Genomic DNA, 17,471 nt, shown 5'->3' with positions numbered 1-17,471 from the left:
AGTGAAATATAGTTGTTAAAACCTATAACAACTAAAAAAAAAATTTGCACTACAAGAATTCGCTCCTATAAATATGGCAATTGAGACGAAAAACTTCGTCTCTATATGATATAGAAACAGATTTTTTCGTCCCAAAAAGCCTTGTTGCAAAATGACAAGACAAAAATTATTGTCTCATTCTCGACTGAGACAAAAATTTTAGACGGGATTTTTTATCTCAACCTAATAGACATAATATATCGTCTCAATTTTCATCTCACAATTAAGATAAAAGTCTATTAGAGAGGAAAATTTTTGTCTTTCTCTGAATTTCAATTCTTCAAATCGAAGTCCACTGAAAAATGTAAAAAGAAAAAAATATTGGGTTGGCGAACCTGGAGAGAGCACGGACTTATGTGCACCCACCACCTATACAAGGGGTAAAATGCACTATGTCTCACTAATTATGGTTGCTTCGCACTCGCGGAGATTTGAACCAAGGTTTTCACTCTGCGCGTATACATGTTACCACAGAGATTAGTCTCATTCATAGACACATTTTAATATTTCATTTATTTGTTATACAATTACAAAATTTTCGTTTTTAAACTAACATTTAAGTTTCTATTGCTTATTTGTTAAATATCACTTTCAAATTTTACACTTTCTAAATACTATTTATCTCTTGTTTAAAATTTATTATTATTTTTATCTACGGCACTTTTAATGTACAATTAATAAATGAATCTTATTTTACTAATTTTTGAAATTTTTATATAGACTTTCCTTATAATTTATATTCGTATACCTAGTTATTTGTGATCTTATTTACACTCAACATTAAAGTTAATATGAGCAATTAATAAGTTATTTGACGCATTTAATATACGAGTGATTAAATATTTTAAATTTTTTTATGAGTGAATCCCTAGAAAACTTTCGAGTTTTAAGGAAGGAGAGGAAGAAGATTATTTTTTCTAGATCGAGGAATGCAAGCATGGAAATTGAACTTGTTGTCACAAATACATTAGAGACACAAAATGGAAAACTTAATTCTGGACATAGAGAACTGCAGATTCCATTTTAATGATGTCTCATCATTTCTCTCTCTCCGTAGCTCACACGCAGTACATATTAGTATGTAATGTTGGAGACAATATTTTTATTTATTTATATGTTTTGGGTGAATATTGAGTAGTAATCTATCAGTAACGTGTGCAAAGCATGGATTTGGTTCTCATTGCAGTCTCTGAAAATATTGGGCCTGTGATGAAAACCTTTCAACGAGGCAATGATCTGCCCATCATTCTCCAAACCCACCGTGCATAGAAACACACACTTTCCAACCTTTAATTCGTTCACACCAACTTGGTATGATCTAAAAGAAGAGAATATTGATGTAGAAATCGAAATATATATATATATATATATCCGTATACATTGTGAAAACTTTTAAAATAGTTGGCATCTATCACTAATTTGAAAGCGACAGCTCCATTGAGTTTTCGAATAATTACATTGTCCACATATTTGAGTCCATACGAGTATTTCCGAAGTCACAGTTGCGTACAGTAGATGGGGCGCACGGTTTGTTTGTCTGGCTGGATAGGTGCAATTTAATGCGATTAAATTATAAAAAGAAGAAATTTTCCATCTTGGTGTATTTATATGCGTAATTTGATCCTAATTGTTGGCAGGCTTCTAGGACTCGAGTCTATACGTATGCTCGAAAGAAGACTCGATTCTACCAACGCTTTAACAGGTTTTTACGCATGTCGTGTATACAGATATATATATATATCTGAAACCTAAGAAACTTGTCTTTTCAGTGAGGGACGGTCTTTGTCGGGTAAGAAGGAGCCCCTAACCTACCTAGTCCCCTCTCCTTGCAGTTATCCTCTTATTGCTAGTAGAGATCAGGCAAAAGAGCCAATAAACGTTACCTATGTTAGGGCGACGATCTCATATATTTACCGTGGCAAGGTTCGGTTTTGTGCATGGCCGAAGTGTATGTATAGTTGACACTTGCCATTAATTTATTAGTTAATCAGGTCTATCCGAAGAAGTAATTTGTTTTGTTGACTATATTTATTTGATGTATATACTGTTCGTGTGCGAAATCAACAAACCTTAGCATAAATAACACATGCATATATATATATATATACGGGATTTTTTAAAAAAATTGTCTCTGCATGCATGCATGAAGTAAATGTCAGATAATTGTAAGTTTTACACAATTGATGGGTAGGGGAAACTTGACATATAGAGCAAGCCTTTATTGATGTGAGTTAGTTCTAGGGGACTACAATAGCAAGGAGTTTTTACAAACCATGCCAAATAAAATCGAGAGAGCACTCGTCCATGTATTCTATCACGTCTGGGGTGTAAAGGTTCATATTGTCATAAACAAACGGAAAGAACGAGCCCATCTGATCATGGGCACTGCTGATTGCCGCCCCTTGTGCGCTGAAATCAGACCTTGTTGCCTCATGAGACCCGTCGTGAGTTGCAGTTGGACCAGTGGCTCCACCACCCTCATGTTCAGTGAGCTTCTTTGAGTTTGCAACCTGTGGCATACTAGGATTCTCCTCTACTTCTTCGCTGTTTGAAGAAGCTTTGCCTTTGCTTATCCCTTTCTTGAATCCGAGCTTCTTGCTCAAATGAGTGTTCCAGTGGTTCTTCACTTGATTATCAGTTCTTCCAGGAACGCGTCCCGCAATCAACGACCACCTACAGCCCAACATTAATTCTGGAAACCGTTACTAAATTTCGAGGATATTGACTTGTGTCTTTCTAGTGAGCACACTGTTTGAAAATCTTTAATCTAATTGCATGACATTATAAACACTCTTTTTTTTTTTTAATAGCAGATACAACCCTAAAACCTTAGTTCTGTACACAAAAAATGAAATTATTCACTGCATTTTTATAGGGATGAATAAATATGTATCTAGCAATCTATCTCGCAATATATAGACACATAGCATATATAGTCTCATGAATGACAGCTATAGCTGGCCTTCTTTCTATATGTTAGTACCTGTTGTGGTGGAAAAGACCAACATTTAGGACAAATGAGTAAGACCTCAATCATTTCATCTGAGACGACCAGCAGTGCAAAAAGCTGAATATCTTTTCCAATAGGTCTACCAATTTTATCATCTTTTGCATCTTGTTAATAATTAATTGGAATATATGAAAGTATACAGCACATATAAAAGAATAATATACGAGTCGTCCTCCTCAAAGACTTTAATTTATTCTGCACTGGATTTCAAAGGAATTATATACCGGTTTCCGAGCAAATTGTGGAGGCGGATGATGAGGTCGTCTTCTTCCTCTGAGAAATCGCCTCGCTTCACGCCCGGACTCAGATAATTTATCCATCTGAGCCTGCAACTCTTTCCACCTCTTTTTAACCCTACAAGCACACGCAGCATACACGAAGCTGATCAGCGAACAAATCTATGACAGGGGCTACAAATAAAGTCAGTTAGTAATGGAACTTCTTTCATATATATGTACTCATGAAAACTGGAAAATAATGTGGCGAATGTGAAGTGTGCATGAGACATTTATAATCATATATTTATGCATATATACGTATATGTGTATATAAGCATATAATACCTGTCATTTTGGCGACACGATTCCACTTGCCTTTACCATGAACCCCAATGAAGTCCATGAGAATTCTGTCTTCCTCCTCAGTCCACAGCCCTTTCTTATATTCACCCTTTCCCTTCCCCAGCTTCATTCTCTCTCTCTCTCTCTCTCTCTCTCTCTCGATATGATATATATATATATATATATATATAGACTTGTGTGTATATGTATATGTATGATGTTTCTTTGCTTTCTCTCAATAAACACACACAGAACGAAAGGAAAGGAAGGAAATTAGGAAGGGGCAGAGGAACAGAGAGAGAGAGAGAGACGTTTGCTCTGAGAGTGAGTGATGAGTGGTTGGAGAAGTGGTCTATCTTTGGGAAGTGTAGATGTGTGACGAGACACGCTGGGTATACATATCATATATATATATATATATATATATATATAGAGAGAGACGGGTATCCGTACACTCACTAACTAAAAGCAAAATATATATACGGTTAGGTAATGAGTCATTACACTATATCCATTTTAATAACTTTTTTTTATATTTTTTCTCTCCTATATTAATTCTCACAATGTTCATTGGACTCTTTTAAAAAGGAGATTTTTTTTCCATCGTTTTGAATTAACAATTTATTAATGTATAGCCTGGTTTCCTTTTTACTTACTCCCACATTTTTCATCTTAAATATTACACAATTGAATAAAGTTTTGTAATTAAGGTCAAAATTCAAATGATATTTTGGCCTGAAAAGTCAGCAGGGGAATTTGAAAAAGCCTAGCTAGAGGGTTGCAAACAACAAAGTCATACACAATTTTTCCACTCCTGACTAGTTTCGTTTCACTATTCGGACTTGTACGCATCCAACGCACATGTCAATTAATAAATTTCATTGTCACTTATGTATAAATCGTCAAACTAAAAGGCTTAATATAATGATATATATATATATATATATGTAAATTGACACTTGTTTTGATCTCGAATCCCCTCTTTTCACCAAAACGATATTCTCCATTCACATTACATACATACATATATATATTTCCAAAAGTAATCCAGTAAGCTGACGTGGGTATATATCATCTATATGAACATTGGTAACCCCCGATAAAAAAAAAAAACTACTGATTCTCACGTTTCGATGGTCCGGCTTCTGTTTTGTTGCTACCCTCCTAATTTGTGCGGGTTGGGATTTCATTCCCCAGAAAAAAGAGCACCTGGCAACGCAAAATATATAACGCAATTAGTACATGCAAAATATATACGTCACGTGGTACTGTGTATAATATTGTATTATATAGGCCAAGTCAGAACGTTGTACGAATTGCATATGATCATCAGGGATATTTATGGACTGTGGTCTCATCTTCTTCAGTGAGTGCAGACGATGAGATCGGTGCTAGATCTCTATCTCTCTCTCTCCAAAGGGTGTGTCTGTATATATATATATATATGGTCTTTCTGAATTTATGTAATAATTGACTTCTCCTCACAATTATAAATAAAATATTCAAACACGTGAATTCAACTTTGATTTGAGAGTACAATATGTTATATTTTAGTCTTCGACAAATCACGGCATACAAATATTATGTATTATGTGATTTATATAGTTTGCTAAAATTGTGTTAATTAGGCAAAAATAGCGAGCGATAATTTCCTTGGATCGCCCAAGAAATTTCAATTATTCTACAACAAACTTATAAAAAGAGAAACATTCAAATCACTCGAAAAATGAAGTATGCATATATTATATCGTACCTCATAAATATGATTTTTTTTTCCTATTCTCCATAGTTGAAATTTTAAAATAAAAGTCCCTACTCTCGAAACTGCGGTAGAAGACGAGCAACGTAGTTATGTCCTGACCATATGGATTGGATTGTGGACGACCTTTGTTTTTGTTTTGTAAGAAATGGATGGGGCCTCTCATCTCATCCTGTTTCCTTCAGTCTCAGGCTAGCAGTGACCGATCGTCAGGCAGAGACTCGACACAGAGAACATTTAATGCGTCTTTTGCTACTTGATCAATCGAAAACTTGGACCTGGTCGCCAGATCGAAAGCAATAACTCATACGGTGTCAGGTGGGCCCATTAGCTTCCATAATTTGCCTTATGAGAATCTAGCCGATACCGGAATCTAAACCACGATATGGACCATGATGAGAGCATAGCATTCGTCCTATGTTTAGATACAAGATTGCGGATCAATGAACGGATCCACTTGGCTGCTTGAGCCAAAAAAAAGGCAAGATTGTTGATGGGGATCCACGCACCTGCTTGCAGATCGAGTTCAATTGCGCCGGGACCTCAAGTGCATAACTTCTAGCGTATAGTATAGAAAGTTTTCCTTGGTGTTTCGTCTCTCCGATGGCTTCTTCCATTCTCTCCTCTCCTCACTCTTCCTTTCCCCGGTTGACAGCATTGTCGAGTTTCGGAGGAGATGGCTGCGGCTCCCGCGTTCGTCTCGATCATGGCCTCCATTGTGCCCCTCCTGAGGTGCTTACTCTCCTTTGATAGACCGGAGGTGGTCTAGTGCCATCCTCAGCTTCGCCAACCTCAGATCTGAGGTGAAGACGGTGAACGAGGTCATCCACGGAGATCGGCTCCGGTTGTCAACCCCTTGACGGCAAGGAGTCGAACGCCCTTCTTCAACTCAGCCTTGTCTGATCGGTTCCCCCCTCCTCGATGGCAACTTCTCCTCTGTGGCCTCTTTGCCACCCCAGCAGCAGAATCACCGCCCACCATCTAGATGAAAGCACCCTGAGTTTGATCGATCTTTACCTTCCACTTGTCCAAATCAACTTTTGTGGCTTGCCCTTTTGTGTTGAATTTTGAACGGGTCTTGGTTCCCAGAGGTAATCACTGGTCTAATCCAATCAAGGAGGCCCCAACGGCCTCGGTTTGATTATTTTGGGATTGAACTATTAAGGATTAGGTTCGATTGTTCGAACTAGGGGCTATGATCTGTGCTGGGATCTTGCGCACGGATATCGGCCCAATACACCCTGCTACTCTACTTTTTTTAATAGCATAGTAGATTTTCATCATGGATTTAGGGCAAGGTGCAACCTCTTTCCCCCTTCTCAGCATTGGCTAGGGTCTGTGATGAAAGATTGTTAACAACTCATGAGCAAATCTTTCGATTCAAGATGGCAAATGACATATGGATTTGTTTTTATCCGTAGTGATTTTTTCACTTATTATCCTTTATTGTTTGCTTGGAGGATAAATCATTTCTTCAATTCTTGTAATACCCAATTAGGCATTGGGCATTTTCTCCTCTATCTGCTTTTGCGGTATATTATAATGAATCTACTCAACACTTTCAGCAAAAAAAAAAAAAACCTGCATTAGTAATGAGTACACGACAAAAAAGTAAGTGGAAAGATGAATTGCCTAAGCACTGCCAATCATTACCTCTTCACCGATTAATTGGGAATATAATTTATTAACCCGTGAACCTAAAGTCCCCCCACCCATAGTGTGCGTGTAATTAATTATATGCAAAATCCCAGCACATGATTCCCAGCTAAACCAAAACCTGAACTAAAGTGGAATCACAATACTCAGCTGGATAAAAAAGCATTCCTTCAGATCGGATCATTAGCAAACAAGAGATGCTAAGAGTTTATCGAACCTCGAGATATCATTCAGTCAAAAACTCGGGCAACATGGGACTTGTTTGAGTATCAAAAGGTGGATCATGCTTTGCTTATTTAACAAAGAGACACACATCCCTGAATGATGCCCATGGCTGAACCGAGCCAAAGGACTTTGCCAGAGAGCTTCCTTCACTTTTCACAAAGATCGTGATATCCAAGCAGATCGTGCAACATACATTGCAGTGAGCATCAAAATTGCTGTGTGAAGAATAAAAGAGTAGTTCGGTCATCATTGTGAAAGAATATCATATCGTAAAAAAACAAAAAAACAAAATGAAAGGAGTTACTTAAGAATAAGAGATTCATTTACTCACAGAGGTTTTGGATGAGAGATTGGGCAGAAGAACAATCACTGAACTTTCTCAAGCAATTTACGGGCCATGATTCTTTGCTGCGTACTACTTAAAGATTCTGACTTCATTATGGCATTAGAGACGACAATGACGGTGGCTGGAGATGCTGCATTCACCTGAAACATGAATGAGAAGAATTAATACCGTGATTCTTGAGACTCATTCATTCATCAGACACCATTTCTCAGTCAATAGTCCTAGGCATACCCAAACTCGGCCATTTAAACCAACCGCTACTTCAAATGATAGCTTCTTCCCAAATTCCTCGAGAACTGGACAAGTTGGAGAACTCAGCATCCTAAAGCATACGAAGCAAACAGTCATTATGGTGGAGGAAAGCACACTGTGCGATGAAAAGTTCTGTAAAAACTAATTGGAGCATCTGAGAGTAAAATGCAGAAAAAAATTACATTCTTGATAGACCAGTTGAACATTCGAACATGAAACCATCTTTCAAAGGACCAAATTCCGCTGCTTTTCCACTAGCTAAAGATAACAAACCAAGAATAAAATTATCAGCAAAATCAAAATATAAGACAGATATCACCTACAGCGAAAAGAGAGAGAGAGAGAGAAGGGGGGGGGGGGGGGGGGGGGGGGGGGGGGGGGGGGGGGGGGGAAGCAACCCACCATCAGTGCAGGAAAGCTCAGGATTAGTACCAGGATTTGCCTTCACAACTCGAACATAAACCAGAGTACCTGCCTACAGCACAACGATGTTTTAAGAACCAAAGTGACATCATGTCAAATGATTCATTGGTTTTACCGACCAGTTACTAACATAGATGGGCGAGATCACCCAAATATCAATTTTGACATGGAAAATTAAGTGGCAAATTGTGCAAATTGTGCCAATGTAAACAAGGTGTACTGGTATTTATGAAAAGGTAACAGTATGCACCTCAAATTTTGGTATATTTCTCCTGGTTCCTCCTTCGAATGCAAGTACAGGCAGAAAAGCTATTGCAGGACCTTTTATGTCAACAAGAAAGTTCTGCAGAGACAAATATATACAGTATTATAGATAGATAGGATGCACAAGAAGTTGGGTGCAACTCTATTTACCATTATGTAAGGTGCAGATGAAGAGGTTAGCAGTGGGTAATCAAATACTTGAGCTATTGAAAATACAATGAACGAAAACAAAAAAGAAGCATGATCTTGGTATGATATCTCAATACAATCACAAGAAAAAGCATCACAAAGAGAGCAGCTGCAGATCATGGCGAAGCAAACTACATCAGCCTATTTAACAGGTGATTTCTGATACAGCCACATTCTAGGCACCAAGTTCTGTACAGTTTTAATAGATGCCTTTTTCTTATTCTTACTCTTATTAAATTCAGGCTAATTGAGCTCTATAAGACCAGTATTAGCATAAAATCATGAGATGGAGTACTTCAGAATGAACTTACATCTGCTTTAGTGTCTACAACGATTCCAAGGACATTATCGTCCACACGGGGCACATACTGCAGGAAGCAACAACTAAACAATGTTACATGAAGCAAACAGCATCCTTTACATACAAGAGAGATCTACCAAATAATTTGAGCCACCCTCCAAATACTAGTTTTCCCTTCTAGATGATTATATTGCGGATATATACAACTCTGTTTGCTTAATGAACCTCACTACATCCCTGCCATGCACAGGACAGGTCACACAATCCATACTTCTCAAGTTGTCAAGGGGAAAGAGACGTTTGTTTATAAAAGTACCCAATTCTGGAAAGAACAGAGGATCATCATAGGAAATACTGACCCTCTTCTGAGAGCTCTCAACCCAGTACTTGTTCGGCTTTAAGAACCTCAGCCTTCCAGCTTTCATAACCGTAATCACGTCAGCATCCTACAAAAACACAGTGGCTAAGATGAATCTTACCTCTCCGCTTTTCAATCCAAATGAATGATATTATCTTAAGGAAGACATTTCATTGACTCGCACAAAGGAAAACAAAGGAAGCAGTTTTACGTCAATGCAGTGGCACGTATCATGTTCAAGCACTCAATAGTTCCTCAACTAGTCAAGAATCCAATTTTGACTCCATAACACACATCCCCGCATAGAAAGTTATGTCTTTGCATTAGTATTGGCATCTTCAAGGCTTTGACAGGAAAATTACAGCTGAAATCCGAAAGAACAGACCTGCCGAAGGCCGCCTCCGAGCTTGATTGTTTGGTTGGGCATTGTTGAGAGGTCAAGAACCACATCCCCTGGAACCTACAAAAATATCCATAAAGCAGCACACAGTTAACGGGAGAGAACGCAAAAAGGGGTCAGCAACAAGAAGAAGAAGCAGGAGGTGGAGGAGCAATCTACTAACGACTGGTTGATCAACGAGACTCGACGGCGATCCAGAGGACTTATCTTCCATTATACAATGGTTGGTCTAGCCTGGGAGTTCGGCACGTTATACAAATTGAAGGCTCGAGCTAGAGCTCAAGCTCGACAAGCCTCGGCTCAGTGCAGCGAGCAGCAGCAGCAGCAGGGGCTACAGAGAGGGAGCAGCACCGCAGCAGCAGCTGGGGAACGAAGAGGGGCAGCAGCACAGCAAGGGAACGAAGGCGGAGCACGGAGCAGCAGCAGGTGGTCGGTCCTGCCTTCGAAAATCGAGACGAGACCGAGTGCGAGCGATGAGAGTAGATGTCAGGGAGTGCGACTCAGACACTGTTCACTTCATGGTTCGATTCGTTCCAATTAGGTTTAGGGCTAAATTCATTTTTTTTTTGTTACTTTCCTAAAAACAAATAATATTAAATTTAGTATAATTATGCATTAATTAGTTTGCAATTGATTATTATATATAAATAAAAATATACTGGTACAATTTCAAAATTTTAATTAATTAAAAAAAATAATTAAAGTTTAGTTGTTTAAGTAATCGAACATCGAAGTACAGAAACCATTTATTTCAATCTGAATATTAAAAGTTTGGTCTGTCAGTTTGATTTATAGAGTTATATTGTTCTTATCTACGTATATTATCAATAATATTTATAGAATGTAAAATGTTAATAGAATGAAATAATATAATTATATATATTATCCGTGATTTTTTATAACAGAAGAGCCTTTTTATGTAGAATTTCTTTTACAAATATCATAATTATATATATTTTAAAATTTACCTGTTTAGATTTTACATATATTTTTGCTTATTATTGTTAGATTTGTGGTTCATAACTGTACACTCTTCATTTATTCTTTTACATTATTGAAATATATACCTTTTAGTTTTCATATCTAATTCACACAAAATTTATATATTGGGATGCTTCAATATGATTAGTAAAACGCAACTATTCAAATTGGTAGTGCAAGGCGTTTGGTCAATTAAATTTGAAAGACAAGTGACGGTTTGCGTAAAATACTAACAATAATACATATTTCGTTGAATTCTCTTCTTTTTCACTTTTGATCACGTGTTTTTTTTTTCAAATTCATTAATACAATATTAATAATTACTTCATCTGTTGCATTATCATCAATACGATTTACTTCGTTTATTTTATAAATAATGAAATATAAGACAAAGTCAATTATGATAATTAAATTATAACTGCATCTACCGACTATATTTATGTATCCGTGTGTCATGCATTAAAAAACTATAAAGTTGGATTAGGCTCGCAAGTCTCTCGAGTGGAATACTATTGAGCTCGGGGTAGTTTCACTCAATTGGCAAGCTTGGCTAGAGGCTGATAAAATCGAGTCGATAGTTGAATTCAAATTGTTCGAGAATCGTTTTAGCTCACTTCACTTAAATTGGGCTTTGGTCGATGTGGATAGCCAGAGCTGAACCGGAATTGATTGAATGAGACAACCAAACCCGAGCCCTGGCTTTTGATTCAGTAAAACAAGAAAATCGTTCCTTTCATGTATAGCATGATCGGTTCATTATATACAAGATAACTTCGAAATTACAGAAACTTGGAATGAACCTCACAAAATGCGCAAGCAAAAACACAAAGCAGACAGGGTCTTGCACTGTCTGTTATAAATGCTTATAATCCATATAAGCCACGGATATGTTGCCTAGAGAATACATGTCCCGGATTGGAAGTTCAAAGCCATATAGGTTCCATAGCTCTCGTGGCTTTTGTATGGCGAACCCCGGCAGTTCTTTCAACAGAAAAAACCCGAGAAAAAGGTTAGGCACCGAGTTGAAGTAGAGAATAGAGAACATATTTAGCGTGGAGAACATGCCAACCTGCACTCTTAAACTCCAAAAGTGGAGCTGTCTTTCTGTTATGGAAACTACTGTCATTTCCACATTGCTTATGGACACCGCCGGGCTGGAACGCAAATAGATTCATTATGGAGCTGTTTGATTCGCTGAAGGTTCATGAGATTCTCAGATTTCCACGAACAATCAGCCGATTCAGCCCCTCTTCACCATGCCATTGTTTTGCTAGCAGTAGCTGCGATAGCACAAAGATACATATACAGACAAGGCCGACAATAATTCGAGCTCCTCTTCAGATGCATCAAATGGCATGATGGAAAAGGGCTTCTATGTGCCAATATAAGAAGACGAGTTCTCACTCGATATGATATCAACAACTCAATGTTTTCAAATACCTGTGCTACAGTATGTAAGGGTGATATCAACTTCATGCAGACAACTCGAGTCTCAGCAATTGGACAAGAATAAGATGTAGGAATTGCTTCATGGAACAGCAAATTTTTCCTTCACTTGTAGATCCACCGAAACCCGCTTCCTCACATTGCGCTGTAACAAATCAATGCTTTAGGAGAAGTCGGTGCTTCCCCCTCTTTACGAAGGCATTGTGCTTTACTAAGTCGAAGAGGCAAAAAGGTTCCAGTTTTGAAGACAATTTAACAATTGTTCACCCTGACCCAACTCCCTCCACTCTGATGATTATCAATCAATCATCCAACATGGCCCAGACAAATTAAGTAGCAGCACCATGATGTTAGACAATAAACAATGAAAAATACCATCAACTTGAATTAACGGGACCCAGCACGAAAAAGACGACACGCCAATAATACGACTCAATATCTTATAATTGACAAGCCAACTGAAATGAATAAATGGCGTTCCTTTTCGAAGTTTGAGACTTCAGAGTGATATGTTACGTAATCAATGACTAAGCAAACTTTATCTCACCATTATCAACAAAAAAAAGCTCCACATATTATAGCAAATGAATGGAAAAAGCGCATTCCCAAGAGTTCAGAATCCATCTGATGTTTCTATTGATAATTTACCTTTGTGAACAACATATTACAGATTTATCACAACAACATTCTCTGTTTTACAGCAACCCAATCCAAGAAAGCACTAGAACACCTCAACCAAAGACGAATAAATAATCTCCCCCCTTATCACTTGAAGTATGAAAACAAGAATATATAAATACCAATGTTCCTGTGTCCTCGTCTTCTGTGCCTCCCGCTTCAATTTTTTTTTTTCTCTTATCTTTTTTAAAAAGACCTATAATATACATCATGTTCATTTCTGAATCGAAAACCATCACTTATCATACCTTAACTCCATCCCTGCCTATACTCTGAGAGTTGGCATCAAGGAGGTTCTCAAGAGATCGGCCCTTTCTGCTCCGAACCCTGCCTGCCTCCTTAAGTAACTCAGCCAACCTTCTCTTCTCGTCGTCCACATCGGGATTCGCTGTCCCGAGCTTTTCCTCTCTCATCCCGACAACATACTCCAATAACTTAATCGCATCATCCAACCTAATAAGTTTTCACAGAGGACATTCATATATTAGCACTACCTTGTGACTGGCTTTACATGTCAAATGAAGTCACCGATCAAGAAAAGTTGACACTCGTCCTCTGTTCGATTTTTGCAAATATAACCACAACACATATAAACTAGATGAATATCAATGAAGCCAGCCAAACATTAATTACCTGCCAAGAGCATCATAAGTGCCTGCCAGATTGCTGTAAACTCCAAGCGTGTCAGGATGATAAGGCCCGTATTGTTGTTCCAATATACTCCTGGCCTCTTCGAACAACTCTGTGGCCTCGTTTATAGAATAACGTTGCACACAAGCAAGTCCCATCTGATTGAGAGCGATCCCAAAGAATGCAGATTTCTTCTCTCCACTAGCACGAAGCTTCGAGATGGCGCTACTGAACGAAGCATAGGAGTCCGAGTAATTGCCCAACATGTAATACATGACGCCCATCTGAGCTTCAATTCCAGCTATTGTTCCCTGCTGACCGGGGGCATCGTTGTATATCTTCAATGCCTTCTGCAGCAACTTAATTGCCTCCTCGAGCTCATTCATCGATTCATAGATTGCAGAGACATCGGTGAGGCCACTGGCAAACTCCTCCGGTGGGATCCCAGGCAAGGGCTTCTCGTAGATCCGAAGGGCATTTTCGCAATAAGACTTTGCTTCCCTGAACTTCCCCGTTTTGTTGTAGAGTTCAGCAAGTCGAACAAAGACTGAGGCCACTGAAGGATGGTTTTCCCCCTTTGTGGTTTTAAAAACTGTGAGAGCCTTCTGATAGGCAAAAACAGCCTCGTCATATCGAGAGAGGGACAAGTATGTGTCTCCAATACTGCAATCAACCGCTGCCACCTCCACTTCTTGGCCATTTGAAACCATGGCCATGCTTGCAAGAACAAGATGCTCAAGGGCAGCCTCATGGTCCCCTTTCGTTTCGCATATAAGCCCCATGAGCCTCCGATCAGCTGCCTCCTCAAGAGAGGCAGGGGCCCCATTTTCTCGGTGAATTTCAAGGGCCATTCTGCAGAGTCTCTCAGCCTCATCGAACTGCAAGGCTTGAACATGAGCTTCAGCCAAGTACCTACAAGTCTCCCCTACTCTAGGGTCAGTTTCTCCAAGAACTTGTTTTTGAACTTCCAAGCCTGTCGTGTAGCATTGGATTGAACTCTCAAGTCGACCCAACATTGCATAAGTATCACCCAACTGCATGTGACCTGCAAATTTAGCAAGAGCATGATCTTGACCTTCCTCGATTAGTGGTATCTGGATCGAGCGCTCCAGAACAGGAATGGCTTCACTGTACTGTCCTAAGCTGCAGTATATAGCTGCTATAACATGAAGACACATGACCAGCTCTAAGTTGGGCTTCCCATTTGAGCAGATCTCAAGCGACTTTGCCGCTCGAAGAGCCAACTCAAGAGCTCTCTGGGGATTATCTCCTGAGGAAATGAAATCCCTAGCTTGCTTAAGCAAGAAAGGTCCGAGATCAGGATTGTCTAATCCTGAATCAGATGAATCCGCAACTCCGTTCTGCAACTTCCCACCCCCAGTTGGCGAGTTCCGGTATTTCTTCACAGGACTAATACCCACATTCAGTTTCTTCACATTTTTATCATTTCTCTTGTCAATAGGGGGCTTCTCAGAAGAAGCGCTCTTACTCTTGGGAGTCTGCTTCGATGTTGCCTCGGATTCCACCTGGGCTTTCTTGGAATTTGCAGAGGAGGCCGACTTTGAGCTCTGGGTGTTGTCCAATTTTCCAGACTTCTTGCTCGTGGACGAACTTCCTTTCCTAGAAGTGGCATCACTGTGACTCTCAACCTCCTGGGACTTGTCGACCTCGTCTTCCTCCATTATCTCCAACTCCCTCATTTCTCCTCCCACGAGGTGGCGAAGCTCTGAGTCGATCCTTGACTCTTCCCCATCAGACTCGAAGCTTTGCCTTGAAGGAGACGGATCGGAACTCTGCATCTCGCATACATTCTCGTAGAGCTTCTCGATGGAGGTGTCAACTTCAACCGCTCCATCGATGGGTAGGTTGAGATGATGACCACCATGGGGGCTCTCAGCTTCAGGGCTTATCTCGCATTTTGGAGACTTGGTCAGGGCCGAACTTTCCTTATGGGGTGTGGAGTTTCCATTTACATCATTATCTACTTCTTGTTCATTAATTCCATCAATAACAATCCCAGGCATCCTTAGATTACAAAACTAGGAGCTCCCAATCAATAAATCAATCACACTTCCCCTGCAATAAAAAGTTTCAACATTTCACAATCGAACAGAAGCTTCGTACTAATGAAACAGTAGCATATGCTTCAAAGACATCTCGAAACAAGTCTCAATCAAAACGCACAGAGAATGTAACATCAGCAATGAACCCTCTCGATCTACGAAGAGCTTCCTGAGCTCATCGAAATCAAACCGAGCTTTTGTCAAGAACCCTGCATCAGATCTTCACAAACGACAGCAAACTACAATCAAATCTGAGCGCAGCTTACAGAGCAGAACAAATCCAGAAAAAAAAAAAGATTTTAAGGATTGACCGATGAAATTCGATCCATGATGCAGAGACAGATAAGAAAGTTGGTGCAAAAGACATACCTTTGACGAGCAGAAGCAAGAACGGGGACGCCAAGGGGCTGTGGTTCTCTCTGGGTTCTTTATAGAATACAATAATCAATGCAACAAAGGACGATGATGAACCCCAAAATATCCTAAAGTAAGACCGGATTAATAATCTTCTCTCTTTTTCTGGTGGGGTGTCCGTTTTCAGCCTGTAAGAAGCGAAAAGCTTCGAGCTTTGACGACGGAGTAGGGGCACAAGTGTAACTTCAACGGATGAAGAACAAAAAAAAAGGTTTAATTTTTCCTTTTTTATTTTCAACTAATTAATAACAGGGAAAAAAAAAAGAATGCCAGATGAAGATGATGATGATGAAGGAGAGGAGGAGAAGACGACGACTTCTTCCCCAACCCCAAAGAGCTCCGACCTGCGATTGCAACTGCCGATTTGGTTTCTGTTTTTGTTTTTTAGGCTCTTCGGTTTTCAGGAAGAGGTGGTCTGCCACGTGGCAGTCTGTGGGGCCTTGACCTCCGAAAGACTGCTCTGCCCCTATATCCCTTCCTTATCATTTTTATTTTTTTGGTATTATATTACGATGATTACGTTACATGGATGTCTTTTGCCTCTTTGGTGGGATGTTGGACTTACGTTAGACAGTGAGTCAACTTCGAGACGTTTACTCGCCCTCTACATCATAACTTGGTTGCTAAGATGGTTTACATGCTGCTGGTGGTTGCATTGATAAGTGTAGAGTCATGTCAAATCCCCGAGCTAGAACACATTGGAGCTGACAATCCGCAGAATCGAGCTTTATTAGAATTGCGGCTATGCTTTCTAATGTAATACCATGCGTAATCCAACGAGCGACACCCATCTTATGGACGAAAGGATAACGAACCCGAGAATTGTGTGGAGATGGAGACTACACCGAGTCGATGCATGCGATGTTCAAGGATGTATTTAATGCATGCGTGAAGATATTATTCTATCGAGAGCGCCTAGCTAGGTAATAGGGCAAGGCTTCCATGCGTAAAGCCCGTGAGATGCATAAGACAAAAGGTCAAAAAAACATATTAAATCCAAATATTTTGCCTCCACACGTACATAATTTCCCTTCCAAGGCAAAGCTGCTCGATGGTCAATTTGCCATAATGCTTGCAATGCTAGGGGACCACCCATCGAGATTTCCAATCCACCCAAAAATTATGTTTCAGCTCTGGCCCATTTCCACAATATGACATTTTCTTGTCCACCCTCCCAGCGGCACCGTATCAAAACAGATCTATCCGTCTGGTTTTTGCAGTTCCATAGCCAATTCATGTAGTCTCGATTTGAGCCACAATAAACATAGCTCCTCGAGACTATTATATTATCTTCGTTTTTTTTTTACCTCGAAATGGACTTGTGCTGGACCTTTTTTAGGTCAATTATACTGGTCTGCACATCTTTCATGAAATTCCACATTTGCTATAATATCATTCCATATCATATGTTAGGTAGGCTGATAGGACATACCAATTACCTACCTTCAATTTGGTACTTGGCGAGTTGAAGAATATG

At 39.4% G+C, this 17,471-nt stretch overlaps 3 protein-coding genes and 1 long non-coding RNA gene across 7 annotated transcripts; 1 reads left to right on the top strand and 3 right to left on the bottom strand.

Moving 5' to 3' along the window:
- Positions 1-2,227: 2,227 nt before the first annotated feature.
- Positions 2,228-3,990, bottom strand: LOC116213468 (transcription factor WER-like). Its single transcript, XM_031548422.1, has 3 exons — positions 3,613-3,990; positions 3,274-3,403; positions 2,228-2,712 (listed from the first exon to the last, which is right to left on the bottom strand). The coding sequence occupies exons 1-3, from the start codon at positions 3,737-3,739 to the stop codon at positions 2,304-2,306; spliced, it is 666 nt and encodes a 221-aa protein (XP_031404282.1). The 5' UTR covers positions 3,740-3,990; the 3' UTR covers positions 2,228-2,303.
- Positions 3,991-5,750: 1,760 nt separating this feature from the next.
- On the top strand, positions 5,751-6,782 carry LOC116215263. Of its 2 annotated transcripts, none has more exons than XR_004158439.1 (2): positions 5,751-5,931; positions 6,024-6,782. It is a non-coding gene; the product is annotated as an uncharacterized LOC116215263 (long non-coding RNA). The 2 variants fall into 2 exon arrangements; XR_004158438.1 differs by having other exon boundaries at positions 5,751-5,936.
- A 369-nt stretch (positions 6,783-7,151) lies between these two features.
- Positions 7,152-10,314, bottom strand: LOC116215262 (putative exosome complex component rrp40). 2 transcript variants are annotated; one of them, XM_031550900.1, is made up of 10 exons: positions 9,946-10,314; positions 9,768-9,842; positions 9,384-9,470; positions 9,035-9,091; positions 8,521-8,613; positions 8,250-8,322; positions 8,030-8,105; positions 7,827-7,917; positions 7,581-7,735; positions 7,152-7,464 (listed from the first exon to the last, which is right to left on the bottom strand). In XM_031550900.1, exons 1-9 carry the CDS (start codon positions 9,994-9,996, stop codon positions 7,616-7,618), a joined length of 723 nt encoding a protein of 240 aa, XP_031406760.1. In that variant the 5' UTR covers positions 9,997-10,314; the 3' UTR covers positions 7,152-7,464; positions 7,581-7,615. The 2 variants fall into 2 exon arrangements, with proteins under 2 accessions (XP_031406760.1, XP_031406761.1); XM_031550901.1 differs by having other exon boundaries at positions 9,942-10,083.
- A 2,447-nt stretch (positions 10,315-12,761) lies between these two features.
- On the bottom strand, positions 12,762-16,355 carry LOC116213767 (protein KINESIN LIGHT CHAIN-RELATED 3-like). 2 transcript variants are annotated; one of them, XM_031548821.1, is made up of 4 exons: positions 15,950-16,355; positions 15,702-15,800; positions 13,521-15,593; positions 12,762-13,340 (listed from the first exon to the last, which is right to left on the bottom strand). In XM_031548821.1, exons 3-4 carry the CDS (start codon positions 15,539-15,541, stop codon positions 13,130-13,132), a joined length of 2,232 nt encoding a protein of 743 aa, XP_031404681.1. In that variant the 5' UTR covers positions 15,542-15,593; positions 15,702-15,800; positions 15,950-16,355; the 3' UTR covers positions 12,762-13,129. The 2 variants fall into 2 exon arrangements, with proteins under 2 accessions (XP_031404681.1, XP_031404680.1); XM_031548820.1 differs by lacking the exon at positions 15,702-15,800 and having other exon boundaries at positions 15,950-16,354.
- Positions 16,356-17,471: the final 1,116 nt, after the last annotated feature.

The sequence above is a fragment of the Punica granatum genome, chromosome 7 (genome assembly GCF_007655135.1).
Source record: "Punica granatum isolate Tunisia-2019 chromosome 7, ASM765513v2, whole genome shotgun sequence".
In the NCBI taxonomy this organism is placed as follows: Eukaryota; Viridiplantae; Streptophyta; class Magnoliopsida; order Myrtales; family Lythraceae; genus Punica; species Punica granatum.
Note: the sequence above shows the minus strand (reverse complement) of the source record. Positions and strands in the feature narration are given on the sequence as shown.

Excerpts from the sequence above, each read along its gene's own strand:
- LOC116215262 (XM_031550900.1), bottom strand. The coding sequence starts at position 9,996 with ATGGAAGATAAGTCCTCTGGATCGCCGTCGAGTCTCGTTGATCAACCA. Across the intron at positions 9,471-9,767 it reads TCGGAGGCGGCCTTCGGCAG|GATGCTGACGTGATTACGGT; the intron begins GTCTGTTCTTTC and ends GTGTTTTTGTAG. Across the intron at positions 8,106-8,249 it reads TGAGCTTTCCTGCACTGATG|CTAGTGGAAAAGCAGCGGAA; the intron begins GTGGGTTGCTTC and ends TGTTATCTTTAG.
- LOC116213468 (XM_031548422.1), bottom strand. The coding sequence starts at position 3,739 with ATGAAGCTGGGGAAGGGAAAGGGTGAATATAAGAAAGGGCTGTGGACT. Across the intron at positions 3,404-3,612 it reads TCGTGTCGCCAAAATGACAG|GGTTAAAAAGAGGTGGAAAG; the intron begins GTATTATATGCT and ends GTGTGCTTGTAG. Across the intron at positions 2,713-3,273 it reads CACAATTTGCTCGGAAACCG|GTGGTCGTTGATTGCGGGAC; the intron begins GTATATAATTCC and ends GTTGGGCTGTAG.
- LOC116213767 (XM_031548821.1), bottom strand. The coding sequence starts at position 15,541 with ATGCCTGGGATTGTTATTGATGGAATTAATGAACAAGAAGTAGATAAT. Across the intron at positions 13,341-13,520 it reads ACTTATGATGCTCTTGGCAG|GTTGGATGATGCGATTAAGT; the intron begins GTAATTAATGTT and ends AAAACTTATTAG.